Here is a 22,496-nt window from a genome sequence, read left to right as displayed (position 1 = left end):
GACTTCAGTTACTTTGCTTTCTCTTTGCATTTTCATGCAAAGTAAGCATATTCCAATGATCCATACGTTTCTGCTCAGCAGATAGAGGGAAGGAGGTGGAACAGAGTAGAAAATAGATGGTGTATTGGCACGGAGCATATATCACTCTGGGATAGAGGCCTGGCACTATCTGGTCCCTTCCTGAAACCAGAAGGAGAACAAGGAAGAGACTGTGATGATGTTTTGTCTCTTACTGTGTGTCTTGGGGTCCACGGATTCATGATTGAGCCTGGTATGTTTAGTTATTTGGTTTTGTCTGTTTTTGTAACCTAACTCAGGTTGGCCACTGAAAGAAGGCTGGCCAGTTTTATTATGTTCCCAGGAAATTCCATTCTCTCATATAGCAGCGTGAGGCTGTTGTGCTTTAGATGCCTATCTACTTCTGATTAGATTTGAAAAAGCACACAGAACCCCCTGCTTTCCATTGGTAGCCTATTAAAATGACAAAAAAATTACCGTTTCATTTTAACCTTGCCTGCATGTCTGAATCCAGATGCCTGAAAAAAAAAAAAAGTTTAATAATCTGAAAACATCACTTATAGAATGTTTTCCTGTAATTAACTGCAGAAGAATACTTGGGTTGTCATTTGAGCTTTTTTAGTATGTTCTGCAAGCAGCCTAAAAAAGGAACACAAAGGAACACAGTCACTTTGAAGCCAGGTTAATATTAAAGAAAAAAAACAAACAAACAAAAAAAAAAAAAACAGAAGAAAACAGGAGGATCTCCTACTTTCTTCATGGTTTCACTATTTTAAATTATGTATTTGTGAAATAGTCTCAAAATAAGGTAAAACTGGCCAAAACTAAGTTCAGTAAACACTGAAGCATGAGTGCCCTCCTCAAGTGAGCCGTCCCAGAAGCCTTAATGGAAATGACAACCGTTTTTTGGCAGGATTAGTTCTTCCCTGATCACAGAGTGAACAGCCACCGTGTCTGCCCTTAGCCAAGCAGGTGAGCAGGGAATGAATTCAGGCTGATTCCAAAATCCAATCTGGCTGTAGGGCTGGCAACATCAGGTCCTTCTCAAAAAGACTCAAGGCTGTCCTGTCTGCCTGCTGTTGTCCATGTGATGAGGACAGATGGAAGAGAGTGAGGCTGCGAGACTGAGCCATGAGTGCTGGGACCTGATCTTATAGCAGTAAAGGCAGTCTGTGTGCTTTTGAAAGCACAGAGGGGTGGCTGAGGTTTGTCCTGCTATTGCAGGTAGGTTGCAGGCAGTAAGTCAAGCTAATTTGGCTGTAAGATCAGCTGCCAGGTCTGCCCTGCAAGCACAGACCCAGCCAGCAACACTGACTGGACACATGCTGCAACAAATGCACAAAGTAAACAAAGACACAGGATATATTAAAAGGTTATGTTCCTGTAACTTCCTTCATTAACAGTGACTTTAAGTGATCTTTTGGTAATAGAGGTTTTCTGTAACAAAAAAAGAAATGAAAACCGATGATGCTGGAGCATCATTTTAAAGTGTCTCATACTAAATTACAGCTCAATTAAAACCAGGGATGTTACAGACTAGAGATTTTGCCTAGCTCTGGCACATGCATAGGAAGCACATTTTATCATAAAATTTGGCTGATCTAAACTCCATTTTGTGATGTTGGTCCAGTGTTACGCTGACACAGTGACACAGATGAAATCAAAGTACGACCTGTGGCAGGGTAACTGAATTATGTTAGAAAATGCCCAATGTCTGCTTCTAACAACAACACTGTTTGGAGTCCTAAGTTAAAAAAAAAAAAAAAAGACTTCAATGAGAAACTCCAGTTTGCAGATCAGTGGGTCACCATGGCAGGGTTTTGTGAGACAGGATGAACCCGAGAAAGGTAAAGCTATGGCTTTATTCATTGCAGTGGAGGAATGTACATATTGTCATAACATCCATTGCAACATTGCTGTTCTGCCCCCTGGGTAGGGCTCTTTGTCATTTCTGGTACTTCATTGAGCAAATTCCATTGTGTGTTAAATCAAAACAAGTAAGCTATAAAATGTGAACTCAATAGACATAGACAAAGGCAAAAAAAGCAATTTGGTCTGTTTAAACAATGTGGAAAAGAAACCATATTTTGACTGCGGAGGCATCAGAGGAAAGGGCACTGGTCTGAGATTCGGGAATATGACAAAACAAACCCAGACCTCCCATCATACTACTGCGCACTGTGCACTGGGGGCCACTGGCTTGCCGATCTCTTCCCTCTGAATGTGAGAAAAGTTCCCACTTTGTCCTCAGCCTGGGGTGTGGTGATCCAGCTCAGGGTATGGGTTTTGCTTTCCCACCTCCAGTGCCCAGAGGAATTCATGTGCTCTGGCTGATGGCAGCAGCTTTGGCAGTGGTAACCGCATGGTTACCCAAGAAATAGTCAGTCAGTTCTGCCTTCTACCAAAACTTGCTTGAACGTTCTGAGAGATGGCCTTTCTGGTAAGGAGCAGACAGGTCACAGACTTCAGGTTGCAGTGTCACTGCTGGAACTGTGAGCACTGATTGTCCTGTAGAAAAATAAACAAGCAAACAACAACAACAAAATCAGGTTAAAGAAGAAGCTGCAGAAAGGTCCTTTTCCTTCACTGTGCTAATACTCTTCTGTGACATTGCCCACAATATGAACTCATTCAGGATCCTGTTTCTCACAGCTCCATTGCTCCTGATTTTTTTTTGGAAAATGATTTCTTTAATCTAGGCTCCGTTCTCTAGAAATCTCATCTATGATTTCTTTTCTTTTTTTCTTTTTCTTTTTCTTGGAGCAACCAGCAAAAGATTATTTGGTAGAACAGTGGTGGGAATGCAACCCGCTAATCAAAAGGATTCAAATGGATCTCTGCACTGCCAAGCTCTCTCCTTCCCACCCAGCGGAGGGGGGAAAAAAGAAAAAGAAAAAGAAAAAAGAGATAGAGCGAAGGCACGGAGCTTCTCTCCTTCAGCAATCTCACAAATGCAAAACCTTCCACTCCGGTGACTCCTCATTAACTTACCAAATCTGACAGTCTAATTATCGTAGCTGCTTCACGCTTAGAATAAATAAATACTAAAGTGGGTGTTTAAAGAAATTGAGCAGTGAAATTCAGTCATCTAGACAGTCAATAGAGGGAGAGTTTATTTTAAATTTTTATATTCTTATGTATTTATATCATTTTAGGAAAGATAATGAGATAGTTGTCTTTCAGGCTAATTGAGTTCCTAGGCTCATGGCTGCTTGCTGTCATAATCTCAAACTTAGCTTTAACTTTTGTGCCTTAGAAATCTGATCGCTGCATCCCCATTTGCTCTTTTCTGCTGATAACTGGGTGAAGGCAGAAGTGCACCTGAAGATGGGAAATGAGTACATGGGAGTTTCAGTCCGGATGTCTTTCACAGCAAAGAAGACAACTAAATCTTCTCAGATTCATGTTTAGGAGTGTTGAAAGGAAACTGGAAGTTAAAGAAATCTCAGATATAACTTTGCAATTAGACAAAATACAGAAAAATGTCTGCCAACTTCTGATGCAATAGCGTCTGCCTCTATGAAGGGTATTGGCAGCACTCCCTCCCAGAGCAGTTCATCTCCCTGAACAATAGGACCTTTATAGAGATTCTCTGGCCTGAGATCAATGGGAGTCAGAGCATTTGATCCATGTCTGTAGGACTTTGTTTCCACATGTCATGTGGGCCAAACTTTGTGCCACTTTGTGCTTTTGCAAGAGCACGAGCAAAGGAAACCTTCCTTCTTGTCCTGTCTTCTTCGTCGCCCTGCGCTCCTGAGCAGGGCCTGCAATCTGCAAGCACTGTGGCTGCTCCAGACCCATGCCCAGCAAGGAGCTTTAAGCAGGACGTCTCCAGGGGCCCGTGCCCTTGGTGTGCTGCTTCCTGGAAACATCTGCCGTGATGTTGCAATGGCTCTTTTTGAGGACCATTGCTTCATGTCATAATACAAAACCTCAGTGTCCTCTTGGTATTTTCATAAGCAAATCTTCCACCACTGTGGAGATCGGGCCAGGAGAAGTGAGGGATGTTTTGCCTGAGTTAAGTAAAGATTGGCTTCAGCACTTCACAGAAACGACTGCTTCTGGTTCAGGAGTGACAGCTGAGTTGCTACTCAACACCAGCTTTGGTTTATTCCCTTACAGACACGCTATAAACCAGATTCATACACCTGGTGAGAACTTCAATTTCTAGGTGTCTGTATCTGATTTTCAGTGAAGGATGTCCATTTTCTGTATGCAGAGGTGGCAAAGCACGCAAGCCAAAAAATATAAGTGAGTGTATAAACCTTTCAGCTACGTAGGGGAACACAGGGAAAGCAGCCAACCCAAACAGGGTGTCTGTGAAAGCCAGCTCTTCTCTATACATGCCCTGTGTTAACATCTACCAGAGCTGGCTGATCCCAATGGAAATGGGATTTTTGGTAGGTGATGGCTCACAGCCTTAACCTCCCCGTTGTCTACACTTGCTTTGAACATGATTAGATGCAACAGGCATTAAAATTACAGTGTTCTGTCAGAATCAAGACAGAATCCCTCCTCCTCCTCGTCTCCGAAGGCCTGAGTAACAGGAAATTTTAGGAGAATCAGTACAGTAACACCTGACACAGTGGTTTTGAATTGCTGAGGGGAGACCACCTGGACCCAAAGGGAGCAAGTCGCTCCTAGCCTGAGTTGCCCTGCAGCCCCATGGCCAAAACTCTGCTCACATGTCTGTTTTCTTGGGAGCTCACTGGTGTTAATCCCAAATTGCACTGCTCACCTTCCCTGCCTATGAGCCTGTTCTAAAGCGTTTGAGACCAAAAGAGATGGAAATAAACAGAATTCATAGCTAGGAATAATAAGCTGCAATGGGTACTGCGTCTGACCTGACAGCAGAGTGAGATCCCTTCTCAGGAGGCCCTTTGCACTTCAGGGCTGACACGAAGTTGAGAGCACAGCTTATGCTTTCTTCATTCAAGGATCTCATCTTCCAGGAGTGATTAATTGGACAGAAGACAGTCTGCTTTAGCAGGTGGCAAAGGGTTAGGCTGAAGTTTTATCAGAGCTGCTGTAGCACAAGGCTGCACTGCACAAAGGTAATTGTCTCAGGATTGGCTTAGGCCAGAAAAAGGCCAGCAAATGCTCTCAGGGGACAGAGAGTTGTCTTCTCTTACCGCATGCGTTACTCTTTTTTCCTAGCACTTTGCACCCAGGTGAGCATAAGCAGCAGCAACCTGTTCCCCACTCCTGGAGCTGACCAGAAAGCGAAGAGCCCCCTGCTCCCCCCCATTCCCAGGGCAGCAGCCAGTGTCTGGCCGTTCGCATTCCCCTCGGTAATCAGCAAGATGCTATTCGAAGGGGTTCTTATCTTTTAAAACTCTGATTTCTCCAATTATTTTTTCCCAGGAATTGACCTTTGAAAAATATCCTCTGGCTTCCAGCTTGTCATAGCAACTTATAAAAAGGACAGTTGTGGCTACAATTATTTCATAACAATAGGAAATAATTTCTTAGGGGAACCTTTTATTTTTTTCCAATGTTGTTTCCTGCTTACTCTCTCACACACCTTGGGGTCAACCCCCTCCTCCTTTCACCTTTCATCTCCAGCTCATTCTTTGCCCTTCTGCTTTAACTTTCTCCTTCAGAGGATGGGAACTAATAGCCAGCATCCTCCAGAACAAAGTAGGCATGGAATATATTTAAAAAAACCTGCACTGTGTTATCATAGCAACCAGAATTTTAAAATGATACAGTTAAATTCCAAACTAGCATGTCATCAACATGACACAAGAGAACAAATGTCTTGTACAATTACGGCAATAGGGGTGGCTGCACGGGGAATTATTCAGAATTGCCTAATTTTTACAGGCTTAATGAGTTACTCATGAATATGGTCTTGCATGACCATCCTGCACTTGTTTCAGCCCTGTGCACTTTGATTCTGCTCCCGACACGTTGGTTGCTATGTTAACGCCATGCAGTTGCCTGTCCACAAGGTACTTCTCGCTGCAATATGGGGGATAATAAATAGGGGATGCTGTAGAAACCCAGGTGAATCTGTCCCCTCTCTGGAAATGTATCTGAGAGATTGACACATTATGCCAATCTGTTTTCTCATTCCTTCTATTTCTTCTCACTCTCTCCCTTTCTCTCACACTGTCTGTCTCTGTACCTGTTTTTTTCCACACTCTCTCTCTCTCTTGGCACTGACACTTTCATCTTCTCCCTTGGGGATTGGAGATGTCACTGCGGGAAGTGCTTGTCCGCCTCTCCGGCAGCAGCAGAGCCCTGTGGCTTTGACAAACCTCATTTAATTGGGAGGAAGCCAGGAGGGTTTGAAAGAACTGAAACATCCACGAAACTCCTTTTATCAGGCATAATTTAAACTCTGCATGGAAAAAACCCTATATGTATAAAGAAAAGTCAACTTCCCTCCTGCTGTGAGTGCTCCCCTCCTCCCCCCCCGGCACAGGCAGGCTCCTGCGAGATTCCATCTTTTCATTTTTCTAAAAGTGTCAAAGTAGATTTGTGCTCTGTGGCTGGGTGAACAGAAAAGGAATGCAGATGTCTCTCACTCCTGCACACGCACACACACAGCACCTTCAGAAGGGCGGCAGTTTGAGAGAGATGCTAGCTGGCTGCTCCTTCACTTGGGATATGTCACAGAAGCCAGAAATTAAGTTTTCAAATAGCTTGACAACACAGTCCAAGAAGGTTTCTTCTTAATTGCCCCTCTGTTAAAAAACAACAACAACAACAAAACACAAAAACCCACACTACAAAACAAACCAGCATAGCTGGTGCCCAGGAGGCAACAGAGCATGCTAGGGCTCTCTGGCCTGTTTCCCAACACAAGGGAACTTCTCGTAGTGAGGATCAGAACCTAGAGCTTGAGAGACCCTGCGTTTATCCTCAGCTTAGGGCAGGAGAGTCAGGTCTGTGTGAGATGTGTCTGTGTGACTGTGTGCTTAAGAGAAGGCAGCGAGGGGAGAAGAAAGTAAGGCAGGTAAAGTGGGGGAGAAGTGGTGTGACAGGGTACGAGGAACAGCTGTTGCCTCTGAACATCAAAAGGGAGCAGGAGGAGCGGTCCAAGGGGATTGGGGCTAGCACATCATGCTGAGCAGCTGGGAATTCAGGCCATCAGGAGGGACTGGCATGTGAGTTACGCGGAATACACAGCGTGAGCCAGCCGGAGGAAAAGCTCAGGGTCCCTGGGGTTACAGAATGGGGGAGAAAGGCGCTATCAAAGCATGTACACCTCAGCTGTGAGAGTGCACCGTGGTGGCATCCCATCCAGGTCCCCTTCTATTATTAACTTTGTGGAAGAAAATGGAAAAACAAGCTGTGGAATTTGCACTGGGATGTAGATTTTGCAGCATACAGCAACGGGGAGGGAGGGCAGGCAGAGACAAAGTGTCTGGGTCCAAAGTACTGAAGAAACTTGTAATAAATGGCATGTGAAGTAGGTCATTCTTGGTGAGGTGAAATCAAGAGTTAACTTACCAGCAGGCACCTGATAGAGCTGTGGAGGCAGAGGGCTGAAGAAGCCATGAAGAAGGGCATCTTGTGCAGAGATCCGCCGTGGAGGGAAGGCTGTGAGCATGCCGGAGGCCAGATCCTCTGCTGCTGGCACCCTGCTCAGCCTAGGAAAATGGGAGGAAAAAGTGCAGGAGATGAGCACGGGCCAGAAGGCTAGAATCAGACTGGACCCAGACCTTCTCAGAGCTTAAGGCAGAGGCAGTGGAGGGACTCGGGGCAGCTGGGTCCTACCCCAGATATATGGCACCAAAGACATTTGCTTTTCCATGGGAGTTTGATTATTCTGGAGTATATATGGAGGATCTCAGCTCAGACTCGTCTTTTCAGGATAATTTTGAAAAAAAAAAAAAAAAAGAAGGTTGTGAGTAAAAGGGAAACTGCTGCCAGGAGGACTACATTTTACACGGCATAACTGGAATGGCCGAGGTTGGCGTTAACAATTTACAATGAGAACTGCAAGTGCACAAAACTACCTGACTGGCTCACGGAGCAGACTGGAGGTCAAAACTAAAAAACTAAAGAAATACCCGTTCCTCATTTCCTACCCCAGTACCAGTCATGCAGCTGGTTGTAAAATGTGTCGGGGATTCAGCGGGAGGAATCTGTTTTTCGGGATGAGACTTTAAAACAGATGTAACACACACGTGCTCTGTGCCCAGCAAACACCAATGCCAAGTGGCTGCTTCCTAGAGAAGCACACAGCTGGGGACGAGGAAGTGGAGGAGAGAAAACAAACCAACAAGCAAACAAATAAAAATGGTCATTTAGTTTTACAGCTTTTACTTTGTTTGTTTGTTCTGCTCAGGTTTCAGTATCAGGATGCCCATCGGATCACGGCCTGTTGTGCTTCCTCCCTCTGCCCCCCCGGTGCTCCCCTCCATGTGACACCACGGCCAGGATCCCCCCGCCCCACGCTCCCCCTCCCTGCACAGGACATTTGACGTGCTGGCAGTTCTGTTTCGAGGGTATAAAATGTAAAAAAAAAAGAAAGAGAGAGGGTCTAAGAAGCATTTATAAAAGGTATCCGGCCTCACAGTGGTAGGTAACTGCTGAATTCTCACCTCCAGCAAAACAGTTTGAGCTCCTGCTGTTTGGGGAGCAGGGACGGGACAGGGAGCCCAAGCGTTCAGCCTGAGGCTGCTCAGCAAAGCTGCAGCACGGGCTGCCCTGGCCATGGCAGGGTCTTACCTGAGCCCCTCTGCCCCTCGGGCCCCACTGCTGCAGGCTGCCACACCAGGCAGCGAGATGGTTCGCTGCCTCCCGCTGCTGCTCAGGCTTCCTGGTGACGGCTGAGCTCTGCACACAGCTCCCCTTTGATTTCCTAATTGGCCGTGGAGACTCATGGCTGAGCAGCCTGCATGAAGCAGCTCTTTCCTTCTCGAGAGCCGAGCGTGCTAGCGTGGCTGTTTGGCCATCCCAGGGTAAGGACGCTGTGGCAGGCCCGGGGCAGGACTGCGTGCAGCCCAGAGCTCGGCAGCATGCAGAGGTAATGGAGCCTGCCAAGGGATTGTGGCCAAAAAAGCAGAAGTGCAATAGAGCAGAGTTTCAAGGAAAATAGTTATGTCTTTGTTCAGACTGGGAGAGGGCCTGTTCTGTTCTAGGACCTGTCTTATCAGGTTTTGAGACACGTGGAGCTTTGTGTCTTTCTGAAGATGTGTGTGACAATGGCTGGCATTTTGGCAACCTGGGCTTTGCTGAAAACTTCAGCGTGTTCGTTCAGCAATTCAGAACAGAGTCTGGGAAACCCAGCTCTGAAGGGCAGCCTAGAGCAGCACTGAATCCAAAGCGATGAGCTGAACAGATAATAAACAGCACTGCTGAAAAATGTGGCTACATCCACAAAGGATAGTTGATTCTTGACCTGTGTATGAACACAATCCTGAGGATAGATCATGTCTATCCTTTTCCTATGCATCTGTGAAGCCTGTTGTGTACCAGTGCTCCCTCAAAATCGGTTTGAGGGGATGCTATTTTAATAACTCTCTGAGCAACATTAGGGCACCTCGCCTCCTTATAAATTTCTTTCACCGATACATTTAGGCATATATGTGTGTGTGTGTGTGTACATACACACTTGAAAAATGCTCCCTTCCCTGAACACTCTCGGGAATGTTTGGTGGTGTTGGTGCTTGCTCAGGGTGAGGTGTGTAACCATGGCCCTTGTCTTGTTGCTTTTGGCTTCTGAAGAATGTGAATTTTCCTCTCTTAACTAATCAGGAGATTGTTTCATTGTCTCATGTAATGCTGTCCTGGTATGTCTTCCTTACCACTGCTGAGTGCTGTTCCTACAGCATGTTTCTAGAAAATAAAAACGGGACAGTACAAAGCCTGTCTTTAGTCTGGGCAAGACGGCCTGGGAAAGTAGGACCGCCTGAATCTTAGCTGTGCCCCTCAGAAAACTGCACGCAATGTCCTTGAATTGCTCCTTATCTGAGAACAATCACTTCTCCTGGGAGAGTAATAAACCCACTGTGTGCCTGCCTCTACTGCGATCTCTTGAAATCAGTTCCTTAGCTGATGTTAGATCTGCTTGTTACTACAGAGCCACCTCGCTCTTCCTCAGCTTGCCAAAAGAGCTCATTTCAAGTTAAATGATTGCATAAAGAAACAAATAAACCCAGAGGCCATTTTGACACTGCCGTTACAGGTAGCTTACCTGTCACAGATCACTCGGAGTCTCTGAGGTCTCCTGGAAGCACCAGTTCTAGAAAGTGTAATATGCAATCACAGGATGAAACAAAAATCAAGCCAAAAATCATTCTTTGAGCCCTTACGAAAACACGTGCTTGGAATTTCAAAGGGCCCTATAGAATCTGTCATCTTAGTATTTATAAATATACATTATTCCTATAGGACTTGAGTACTAGCATTGATGTTAATAAGGCTATTCCAGTTCTGTAACCCTTTCCTTTCACACATTGTGAATGCAGGCCTTGGGCCTCCATCTGTTTCAGTGAGTCTTTGCGTTGACTTCAATAAATTCAGTCTAACTCCCCAAGTCCTTCGCACTGAGGAAGCAGAAAGAGGTTTGCAGGCCTGCATCTCCAGCAATTGTTTACTAAAGAGCTGCTGAGGTTCTTGTATTCCCCTGGGGGCATGTGGGGCTTTTCTGCATGGAGCTGCTGGAAAGACTGGGGATGAAGCAAAGGCACTTGGATCCCACTCTGCTTTTGCGCACTGCTCTTGCTGTCAGTCCCTCGCTCAGTTTGTCATTCATCATGTTAACCATTTTCATGCATGCTTTGTACTTACTGATTCAAGCATCTCTAGCAGACTGGAACACTGTAGAGTTGGCACTTTTCGGAAGGCTGTGTTGTTGTTGCCAGTTTTCAAGGACACATTTTTAAATGTTGAATAAGTGGAAGAATACGTTCTTCAAATGTTTTCGTACAACCCAGGGATTTTCACAAGCTTAGATATGAATAAATGACTTACACTTGGAAGATTACCCTTATGGCTGATTAACAAAGGCATTTTCTTGCATCAGAAAGGCCGTAATTTATGCCCAGCCACATTTTCCTGAACACCATTTCTGACAGCAGAGATGAAAGGTGCTCTAGCCATGGAAATGAGAGCAGGAAGGGTGGTGCAGCCCTCTCTTCCAGCTAGGGCCTGGAAAAGCATTCCCCACAGCAGCGAGACCACCCGGAGGCAAGCACCACTACTCTCTTGCCAATAGACTGGCGTATAACAGCCTCCAAGTTTGGCTGGGGCTTATCCTGCAGTCCTAGAGCATCTCCCCCTGCTTTCTGTCAGGAGCACGGCAAGCTGCTCAGCTTGGCCTCACCATTCAAGGACAGAAGCATCCAAATGCAGCCGAAGGCAGAGTCCCCTCGGCCTTCAGCCTGCGCGGCCATTTCCAGGGTGGCAGGCCCTGGGGCTGGGTCACTCCGTGTCTGGCTTGAGGCACAGACAATTTGAAAACGTGCAAATGACTGAACTTTCAGCACTTAACCTTTCCCGCAGCAATCTTTCACCATTAAGCCAGGCAAGCAGGTTGTTAAACCTGTCTGTCACTGTGTAAGTAACAGGTCGCAACTGAAGTGCTCTCCTACACCCAAATACTAAGGTAATTGCTGAAGCAGTAAATGGCAGGATCATCTGGGATGGGATTCAGGACTGCTTAGGTGCCAGAGCTCTGGAATTACCAGCAATATATAGAAGTTCTGTATCTTTAGTAGCCCCTTCCCTAGTCAATCACCGAGATTAACTCTGGCAGGATGTTCCTCTTGGATCACTGTTAACTTATTCTCTAGATCCTCCTTCTTTCACTTTGCCCCCTCAGCTGTAATAAAAGTGTAGAAATAAATTGTCCGTATTGAGTAGAAATGTAAAGTTTCCAGGAAAAATAGAAGAAAAATGAGTTTAAATGGGTTTGGAAAGGCATAAAATTTTTTTGCATGAGGTAGAAGGTTTAACCTCTTCGCAGAGCTGGCCAAAAACTTTCAGATGCTGCAACTTTCAGCCAGAAAGTTCTGCTTCAGTGAGATGGAAACATTCCATAGCAATATATCAATTTCCTTTAATATTTAATTAAAATGTCAAAATTACTTAAATACTGTACTTTAGTGAAATCTTTTAAAATGAATATTCTTTAATATATTTAAAATAAAAGTTAAAAAATGCAAGTGCAGTTGCTAATGGCAGGGCAAAGGGTTTCAGTGATATCTAACTGAAACATCATTTTGTTTTTATTAAGTAAATTTCCAGGATTACCATTCCAAGGAGGAAACAAGATTTTCTTTACATTGCAGATAGAAATATCTGTTTGCTTACTGGGAATTGGGAAAAATGCCTGAATTATAATCTTTGCTGTATCTTGACCAAGATTCTTTACTTTGATTTAACATTTATATAACACAGAGATTAATAATTATCTACAAGGGGTAGTGTAAGAGTCAGTGAGCCAACTACTGCTTTCCCTGTCCAAACAAATATCTTTGTGCAGAATTCTGCTTGAGTGAGGACCGACAAACTTGCCACTTCGACTATACAAAGCTTTGATTATAAATGGAAGATATGGGTAAGAAAACATTGTGTTTCTACTCAAGGATTTAATGCAGTTAACTAATCCACTTTAAATCAGTTCAGATTAATCTCTTGACTGACCCCATATAGACAAACCCGTAGAGGATTCTGAGGCCCCATTCTGTTGAGCTGGGTAAGGACAGGGCAGTAAATATCTTCCCTACTGTAAAGATTAAGACCAATCTAAAACCGTAAGACAGTGCAAACAGCTACTCCTTAAAGGTGAGTGAGATCAGACAAAGAAGTGGAAGAACTACAGATTTAATCATTTTACAGTGATGATGTACACACATAAAATGATGGGATTGTATAGGGCTGATTGTTTTTTTAACAGTATGAGGAGATCGGAAAGGTGGTGCTTGGGTTTGTTATTTTCTATCAGTATGCAGTGCAGTCTGTGCTAATGAGGAAATACCTTCCTATATGCAAACCCAGGTGGAAGTGGCTAATGAACTGATAATGAGGCGAGCAAGCCAGGGGACAAAAGTTAAACTTTCCTAATTGATGAAGAGAGAGAAAGAGGATGCCTTGTGCTGCTGGATGAAGGTGCTGAGGTTGCAGGCTCACAGAGAAAATTTCTCTCATTAGTGAAACCTCTGTGGCTGCAGGACAGAATCAGAGCTCTGTCTGTGTGGCAGACTGCAAACTGCAGCCTGTGCCCAGTGCCAGGCACAAAGGGAGTTTCCCTGCAGCCTGGCCAGCATATACTGTGCATCAGTTACAGTGCTGCTTTTCCCTTTGGGATCAAAGCCATATACAGTTTATTATGACAATAAAAATTTCATCGTTTTAGAATTCAGTTTCCAACCATCCCATTTATTAAACGAAGCATCAGCATAAAAAGTGAGATAAGATAAATAAATAAATAACAAGATTCAGAGTTCAGACTTCATCTGCATTCTCAAAAATGTCATTTGAAGTTTGTGTCTCAGTGCCTGCTGCTTGTTGCCTCCATCTGCTGGTGGCAGTTTGGAAAAGCAACAGATACTAAAATGTGCTCAGGAAAAGTTGCCTATGGAAAGCTTCTAATCTCATTCAGCATAGCAAAGCCTACCAACATTTGAAAAATGATAGCAAAGCCTGCAGACATTCGGAAAACGAGGCTTAATTTAAAAACGGTTGCTGCATCTGAAGAAGTGCAGTGAAAAACTTGTGCCGATGAAGTGAAATGATACTACCTGGCACAGGAAACTTTATTGGTCAGCCTGTGCGATAAATCAGGGCTCACTCGCAGCAAGTTATAGCTCACTCACAGCAAGCTCATCGTGTTACAAACAAATAAGCACTTTTCCCTCCTCTTTGCAATCCAAATGTCAGGAAAAGGAGGCATTAAACGATACATTGGGTGCTCCAGTATTCCCAGTTTGGCAGAAGCACTAGCTTAATGTCATGGGCTGTGATTCCTAATCCTTTCCTGCCCTTGACCCCCGCTGTCTAGATTCAAACTTGTAACCATTAATGGGGCTGGATCAAAACAGTGGCCTTCTGGTGTCACCAGTGGTGTTTAGAGGGGATTTAAACTCCCTGCTTTTCAGCGCAGTGAAATGAACACAGCAGTAGATTAATGCAAGGATTTGAGCTCACACAGCATGAGAGCTTTCAAAAATAGTGTTAACAGAGCTACAACTGCCTCTTTCAGGGGAAGCAAAATGAGGGGAACAGAAGAAATGAACAAACACAGGGCAAAGCCTTGTTGCTACGGGCAGGGCTCCTAAGCGTGGGGAGCTGGGGAGAGGGCCAGCGAGTGCACCGAGACGTGGGGCAGGAGCTCTCCCAGCCCTTCGCCTTCTGCAGGAACCAGTCCTGAAGCCAAGGTGTGGGGAACACTGTGCTTTCAGGCTCCATTTCCCTCTTGGAGAGCGAGTGGCAGATCACAGGCTGCAGGGTTGGCCACGGAAATGTTGCTCACCCATCTTCCCTGTTGACCTGGGTTCAGGCACAGGCTGAGATTTTGGCAGACTGTAGCAATGGACATGAGGCCCATTTCTGAACTTCTTTGTGCAAGAAGGCACAGGGGCATAGGGTGGACAAGCATTGCCTTGCACGGCTCTTCCTTTGCCAGTTGCCCGTAGAGAGGGCAGGGGAGCTGCTCTTCCTGCAGCTGTGCCTGGCTCGCAGACCCCAGGCTGTATCTCCTCCTCTGCAGGGTTTGCAGCAGGATGTGCTTCAGCCCACAGCAGTGACAGGAAAACATCTAAAGGTTTCCAGTTTTCGTTTGAAAGATTCCTACTAACCCACCTGGCCCAGGAACCCTTCCAGTAACAACCTCAGTCTGGGGCTGAGCCTACACTGCTGAATCCAGTGGGAGTTTTGCCATCAACTTCAATGAGAATAGGATCACACCTCAGAGCTTTGTTTTGCGCGTGTTCGTGCTTTGCCTCAGGCAGGAACCTGTTTGTTTGTTTGCTGCCTGCGCTCGCTGTGAACATCAGTAGGACTAGCTAAAAGCATTCAAGCCATCAGATTTGGGGAAGCCTCCAAAGTTTGTTTGCTTATCTGAACTGTCCCAGGCATTCAGATTTGCACAACTGGGCTGGAAAGAACCTCAAGAGCGAAGGCTTTCTCAGGCAGGCTGCAGAGTTTCACCTGGTGAGCGTGTCCTGGGGGGGACAGTTAGCACTTGTGCTTCAGGGGAGCAGGAGAAGTTCTCTGAGCATGTGAATGGCAAATAGCTTCAAAGAGACTGGTTTGCCTTCTTACTGGCAGCCCTATCAAAAAGTGACTTGATTGAGTTCTTGACGAGGGCAAACAGTCTACCTGTATGTGAATAGCCTTATCCTAGCCAGACTGTTCTTTATATCCCAGGTTTGAGCCAAGTGCTTGGTTCCACTGTATGACTGGAGCAGCTCGGAGCCCCTTCGGTAGGATCTGAAGAAGGGAAAGGGATGCTGACTCTCCAGCTTGCAAGGTATTGCCCCAAACACCGGCTCAGGACCCCTCTTCCATGTTACTGGTAGCACAGAAGGATGCTTCCCCAGGAGGGTGTCCTCTAACTCCTGCATTTCTGTCTGTGCCAGCCACAAAAGGCACCAGCATCACAGGATCACAGCACAGGTTAGTTCTGCCCCACTGCAGTCCATTAGGGAATCTTTCTATCCACTTTGATAACAATTCAGATTTGAAAACTGCTAATAATGACTCGTGTCTTCACGGGAGCCATTTCCATGCTGCCTAGGTGCCTGTCTTCTCCCTCCCAGCCCTGCCACTGGCACCATCCCAAGCCGCAGATAGCACTGCTACTCAGACAAAACAGTGCAAAGCTGAGGGCAGTTGTGGACATTCAGCTATTCTGTGCTGTCTGTACCAGTTTCTCCATTAGTTTACGGTTTAATGCTTGCATTTTTCAATTGTACCTGTATATAGCATCAGGATACCTAATTGGCTTCACTAGAGTTTTTGGCCTTGTATGCACAGATGACTGACGTCAAAAGCTTCTTTGTGAGCAATTTGTCCCACACATAAGCATTTCTTTCCTCCCAGACTACCTTTCACAACTTGTAGAGTACCCAACCAAGCCTTCAACAAGTCAGAGAAGAAAGTGCTTCCTCCAGCTGTCTGCTCTGTGCTTGCTCCCTGTCCAAATTAAACTTGCTGAGGACAGCGACACATTCCCATTTCACGCTGGTTTGATTAATGTGTCTCAGCTAATTGTGTGAAAGATTCCGGCCCTTTCGACTGTGAGACCAGGTTATTGTTCAGCCAATCGCGGCTACCATGTGAAAATGGGGGCTGTTTAGTGTTCATGCACCAGAATCAAAGGAGGGGCATCTTGGACTGGGTCACAGAGCAACACCCACTTCTTTGAAAAGATGTTACTATGCTCTACTAAACCTGTAAACCTCTTGCTCAAAGCACGTCTTCTCCCTCCTCCTCTCCCCCCCCCCCCCCCAGTTCTCTTTTTTCCCTTCCAGAGAGCCAGACTCCCCCCACCACTCTGTTAGGGTACAAGCGAGAGAGAATGGCTAGACTGCAGATGGGTGGATTTCACATTCTAGGGTTTTTAATATTTCACTTTTATATTTCTCTTAGAGAATGATCCTGCTGAGAGGCTGAGAATCAGTGCTCATCATTTCCCCCTCACTGACACTTGAATATATTTTCCCAAGGGAAAACATTAAACAAAAAGAGAGAGAAAGAGAAAAAGGGAAAGAGAGAGGGGGAGAGGGAGAGTGACTGAGCTAGCTTTTCAAAGCATACTTCTCAACCTGCCCACATCAAAATAAGAGACAACTGGCCCTTTGAAGTCCAGGACACAGACTTCTCTACCAGCCCATGTGGAAATAAAAGAAGCCAGCTTTATAAATCACACAGATTTCTCACCTTGCCCACATCAAAATCGGGGACAGTGACCTTTAAAACTGAGGCTTAAAGGCCCCCAAACCAATCTCCATGAAAATAAGGAGAGTTCAGATAAACTATGTCCCCTGGTACCTGTCAGCTTTTCTAGTGCAGAACAGGAGACATTGGTCCTTCGCACTGAGGAGTGGAGACTAACTGCATTGTTAGCACTTGGGACAATGAAATCCTCCAGCAGCCTAACGTATCTCAGTGAGGCAGCTTTGCCACACGTGTACTTTTGCTTGTATCTCGGGCCATTGGTCCTAAAGCAACACTACTGTTAAGTAGTTTAAGGGATTTAGTAGCTCTGAAACATCGCTTTTTGATAATATGAATTAGTGATCCCCAAATTGTTAAGTGGTTAGTGGCTCAGAGAAAAAGCTGGTGTTCTTGTGAGGTAAGTCCTACCTGGCTTGTAGTTGGGGAGCTTGGAAAGTCCTGGCCAGGTGTTCTCAGTTGGGACCCCCAATACCTGTGCAAAACAAGAAGGAGAGTGAGACGAGCAGTGGCCTGTCTGCCACTATGCTGCGTCGGTGCGGAGGTGGAGGAGTTGGTCTCAACAGAGAGCCGGTGGCCTTTCCTGTGAACCAGCACAGATTCCCCCTGCCCTAGCTGGTACTAGATCTATCTCTGCACATAAATGACAGTGATATTTTAGCACTTGATGTTACAGCAGAAAGGGTCCTGCTGAGATGTAATGTTGTTGCTGCTGAGAACATCATTGAAGGTGTGTGCAGCTTCACTGCCAGGTGTCACTTACACGTGTTCACCTGCCAGGGGTCACACTGTGCAATCCCTTTCACTGCTGGAAGTGTCTTCCTGTGCCAGCACTGCACTGGGGACTTACTCTGCCCACTTGCACTGGTACCAGCCAATATTTTCTGGCAACCCAGGCTGTGAGCTGTGATAGAAACTCCTCTAAGTGAGGGTAACACAGGCAGGAATGAGCAGTCAGGGACAGAGGGGAGGATGGAGACCACTTGAGGTGGTGCTTGCCTCTAGGAGAAGTGTTGGTGAAATCAGTTAGACAGTCTTGATAATTCAACAGGATGAACATACTTCACAGCAGGGGGATTTTCCAGCGAGATGTCTATATGGTGTTTGAACCAACAGTCCTGTGTGGGGATAAGCACTTCGGATGACATAAAGTCATGCACATAATTGCAAATGGTTTCTAAATCAGTGCATGGTGCCTCTATTATTAGTACATGAAAGGAGCTGACTATTAGAAAACAGTGGGAATCCCCATTCTGAACCTCACGCTCGGCAAAATATCTCAAGCTAGGCATCGAAAGCCTCTAAGGAGCTTTGAAATTTTGGCCTAACACAGAGCCTCATTCCAGGCTGTATAATAACATAAAACCTTCTGTGAAAGGCACTAATTATTTCATGGCTCTTAAAGCTTCCTCATGATTTTTAAATAAGTTTTTGCCTTCTATAGCACAAATCCTATTAATCATGGTATCAGTTATAATACCAGAGAAATGACGATAGGGCTATAACCCTCTAACTGGAAAACCACAGGAAATGTATCTAGAGATTTCAGTCATACGTGGAAGGATAGCCTTCATTCACACTGCAAAACTGGGCCCTGCCCTGGTTTTGAACTGTGTTAATTGGCCAAGTATGGATGTTTTTTTTTTCCTTGGTAATTCTTTTTTTCTCCCACTTTCTATGAAAGAGTAATTCAGCATTTATTTAAAAGGGCTGAACTCAAGTCTAATAACGGGGTTTGCTTATCTGTATTTTTAACACGTTCTAGGTAAAAGCAGAGAGGAAAACCCAACCTGGCAGAAGCGTTTCTGAGTAAAGGGATTAAGAAGGAAAACCTTGATTTGCACAGACTTGAGGCTATGAAGTCCTCTCTCACCACTTCCCTAGTTGCAGCTTTCTGTACTTTATCCTTTGAAAACCCATGTTTGGGAAACAGCCTATGCAGAAGAGTAAATCCCTGGGAGAAGTGAAAGGGCAGATACCTGCAGCAACATCCAGTGGGAACCTCTGGGTTGACCTTTCTGAAGAATCAGTAACGGAGCCAGCAGTGAGCAGTCGTGAACATACAGCATCCACCAGTGCCAGTAACTGCCTCAATTTTACCAAGCAGCACTGAGGGCGTAGCTCTATGTTTCTGCTTCCCCAGCAGAAAATACAGCTTAAGAGGATCCTGAATACCTCTGCTCTTTTTCACTGCTGCCTTTATAAAGTAATTTATCACACTTCCCATTATGCCAAAGCGTTCTCTAGGGCTGCACCATAAACTGGATGAGACAAAATGTTCCAAGTTAATATAACAAAGGACCTGCAAAAAACCTCGGGACCCTGCCATTTTCAAGACAGTTTGTGAGCAGTATTAGAGCTTCTTTGTGAGATTATGGTGTGCTGTATCCTACAATAAGTAAAAGATTTAACAAGAAGGAACAGAATTTGCAGTACCTGCACACCTTTTATGCCTGCTTCAATTTGATGTCACTTTAATTGGCTTTAAATTTTTGATGAGATGACAAACATCAAAGGAAAGTCATTTGATTTACTCCGGTGTCTGTAAGAAAGTTGCCAAATACAAAATGGGTTACAAAGTCTGCTATGAACCTGGCAGATCGGACCAAATTATTCTGCTATTCACAGGACCTATGCTCAGGACTTCAAAATTAAGTAGGGAGCTGGAGCAATACGTTCTTTTCTCTCCCATTTCAGGATATATTGTACTCACCTCCCAGATCCTCTCCAGCTGTTCAGGAGTACCAGAAGTTCCTGCAAATACTGGCTGACCCTGGATCATTTCAACAAAAATACAGCCTGCGCTCCTGCAAGAAACCCAAGGTATTAACTCATGCACATACATCATATATACAAGATGAATCTGGGGTGGGCAGGGGAGAGGTAACAATTGTTGGAATGGAAATATAGAAATCCTGATCTGTAAATGCATAGATCCTGATCTAAGTTGTAAATCCTATATGTTTGGCAGCTCATGTTTGAAAAGTACGAGCCTGATGTGTAGGTATTGCCTACATTCTTTTCATCCAGTGTGTGCGTAGGAAGCAAGGCAGGATGTGGAGTGTCTGAATACATGTAAATAAATAAAGGTTCCATTGAAGGCCACTTCAGTCGTACACACTGAAACACTTGACCTAAAAACCCAGCAAGTAAAATAGGATGGGAGGAGACTGGAGATTCATCACATTCACATCCCTCCAGGATAAATATTTTAGAATAGCAGAGAGCAGTCAAAGTTCCGTATGAGTTTTGGTCCCATCTGCTTTTTCTCACCAGCACTGCCTACTAAAAAGAACAACACCCTTCACCAGCAAAACAAGGCAGGTGGTATCCTTGAAAGAGAAACCCACTAAGTGGTGTCTTTTTTCCAGCAGCGAACAGTTAGTTTCAGGTCCCTTTCAGCCTATCCTGTTACAAACCCACCTAAAAACAGATAGTCAGGGCAGAAGTCTGTGGAATAGTAGGTTGTTTTCAGTGAGAAAAAGGTGCAGAATTGGAGTGATAACAATATGAAAAATAAATGGGAAACTATAAGACATTATATGGTCTCGAAGAATAGACTTAGAAAGAACACAAAGGCAGTAGCCGCTAGAATGATTTCCCTTCAGAAGCAATTGGCTCTTCACTGGAAAATAGAAGGCAAGAATTCATAGCATAAAGACTTCAGTGGCAAAAGCTAGTCAAAGTAATCCCATTTTTATGACATCTCCTGATCTGCATTTGTGCCAGAATAACAACAACAAAAAAAAAAGAGCTGCAAAAACTGCTTAATTTTACTAAGGTGGATTAGTCCTGCTGGAAATAATGATGAGATAGTTGTGGACAGGGTAGACATATCTGTTTGCAACTATTTCCATCTCTTATTGTATGGTATAAAACTCTGCTCTTTTTCTTTTTTTCATCAAGTATTTTCTAGCTTTCCAGCCTTTTCATTAAGCCCCATCCCAACTATTCAAATTTAAGTCTCAATCTTCTTCTGTGATACCAGATATGAGTCCCTTAAGTTTAAATGTTGAAAACCCAGCTTTGTCTAACAGTCTCCAAAAGTATTCTCACTAGCTGAGCCACAACCAGTAATCTTTTCTGGTCATCTGTTACTCCTTACACCTTGTTTTTGCAATGCTGTAGATGCTTTTCACACCTGGCTGTGGTCAGTTGAAAGCCTGACATGCAACTCATCTGCGGAATTAATTTTGGTCATCCTCATACATCAGATGATGCCAGGCCTGTTTGCAGATCCATATCTAATGCTGTTTTCACAAACATTTCTGTTGCAGTTATCTTTAACTTCCTGTACCCTTACTTTGGGTCTTGTGAGCTTAGCTCCTTATTTGTTAAATGTGCTCTCACACGGTCCAGGCTTATCATGAAACTTAACCCACAGCTTTTACGACGCAGATTTTTGTGTTTCGTACTACTACCACATCACTAGCTGTTGTTTGTGAGCCCACAGATTGACTTTACTGGGACCAGTGTCATACCAACCCTCTGTTTTCACAGCTGTTTTATGTGTCCAAATGGTTCACCCTGTTTTGCAACCACAGGGGCTGCTGCAATCCACTGATCACATTGCACAAGTTTAACCACATATGGTCAATGCAATTTAGGTACTCGATTTGTACTGAGAAGAGAATCAACTCCACATGTTTTTGGAGCAAATGATCATGACTTTTACACAGAGTTTGGGTTCTGATATCATAGCTAGAAATGACCATTAAACTGGCAACAGCAGAAACTTTGTATGGACTCACTGTAGCACACAGATGAGAGAAATACCACTAGATCTTTTGCAGAGGTTCCTCCTGATGAACAGCGCTGTCTGTGCTGTTTTGTAAATTGAATTTAAGACCCTGAGGACCTGGGGACTAGAGGCTTACACAGTACTAAGGAAAAGAGCTTCTAATGATGAGTGCTCTGTAAATGTGGTCTTCATGACCTAAAATGCTCTTAAGCATAGGTCTAAGCCAACAGAATTCATGGCTGGCAGAAAACCAGATCTGCTGTGGCTTCCATTATTGCTGAGAAGGCATAAAATTCAGACAGAGCAATAAATGGAAATATTGAAGGTTTTTTCTCCCCCCCACCTTTTTTTTTCATAAATTTTTCTAGATTTTAGCTAGAATTTGCTAATAATTACCCAAGAGCAAATAGCTCAGAAATTCAAATCTAATAAAACAGTCTTTTTGCTAATGGGCAAGCTGTTGGTTTGAGGAGAGGATCAACTTTTGGGTTGTTACCAATTTGCCTTCTGATAGAGCTCTCTTTTATTTTCCTAGTTTATTCCAATTATCTCTGGATGCCTTTAAGCCTCAGTGTCTCTAATAAAGACAAAACTATCAGAGCAACCACAACTGCTGGAAAGGAAGGACTTTTTGTTTCCTGTAGTGAGACTCAGCTAACCAGCTGCCTTTAATGCTTGCTTGATACTGAATCGATTTGTCAGTGGCAATTATAACTGTTTATATCTTTGTGTGCTTCCAGGCTGAAATATGCTTTTTTTCTTACAAAAAGGCCAGAAGTAGCTGGAACAACTGATGTATGGGAACCCACCTTGGTTTCTCAGGTAGCTTTTTCTATCTTTTAAAGTAGGACTTTAAAAACAAGGCCTCCTTGATGCT

General features: G+C 44.5%; 1 protein-coding gene across 1 annotated transcript in view; it reads right to left on the bottom strand.

The window, feature by feature from the left end:
- Positions 1 to 2,416: 2,416 nt before the first annotated feature.
- CDK15 (cyclin dependent kinase 15) overlaps positions 2,417 to 22,496 on the bottom strand; it is a 33,174-nt gene continuing 13,094 nt past the window's right edge. The window contains 6 exon segments of the mRNA XM_032189997.1: positions 2,417 to 2,526; positions 7,480 to 7,619; positions 10,172 to 10,219; positions 12,625 to 12,706; positions 17,290 to 17,353; positions 19,592 to 19,685. Coding sequence (XP_032045888.1) covers positions 2,417 to 2,526; positions 7,480 to 7,619; positions 10,172 to 10,219; positions 12,625 to 12,706; positions 17,290 to 17,353; positions 19,592 to 19,685 — 538 coding nt within the window.

This window comes from Aythya fuligula, chromosome 6 (genome assembly GCF_009819795.1).
Source record: "Aythya fuligula isolate bAytFul2 chromosome 6, bAytFul2.pri, whole genome shotgun sequence".
Lineage (NCBI taxonomy): Eukaryota > Metazoa > Chordata > Aves > Anseriformes > Anatidae > Aythya > Aythya fuligula.
This window is presented reverse-complemented; position numbering and strand designations above follow the sequence as displayed.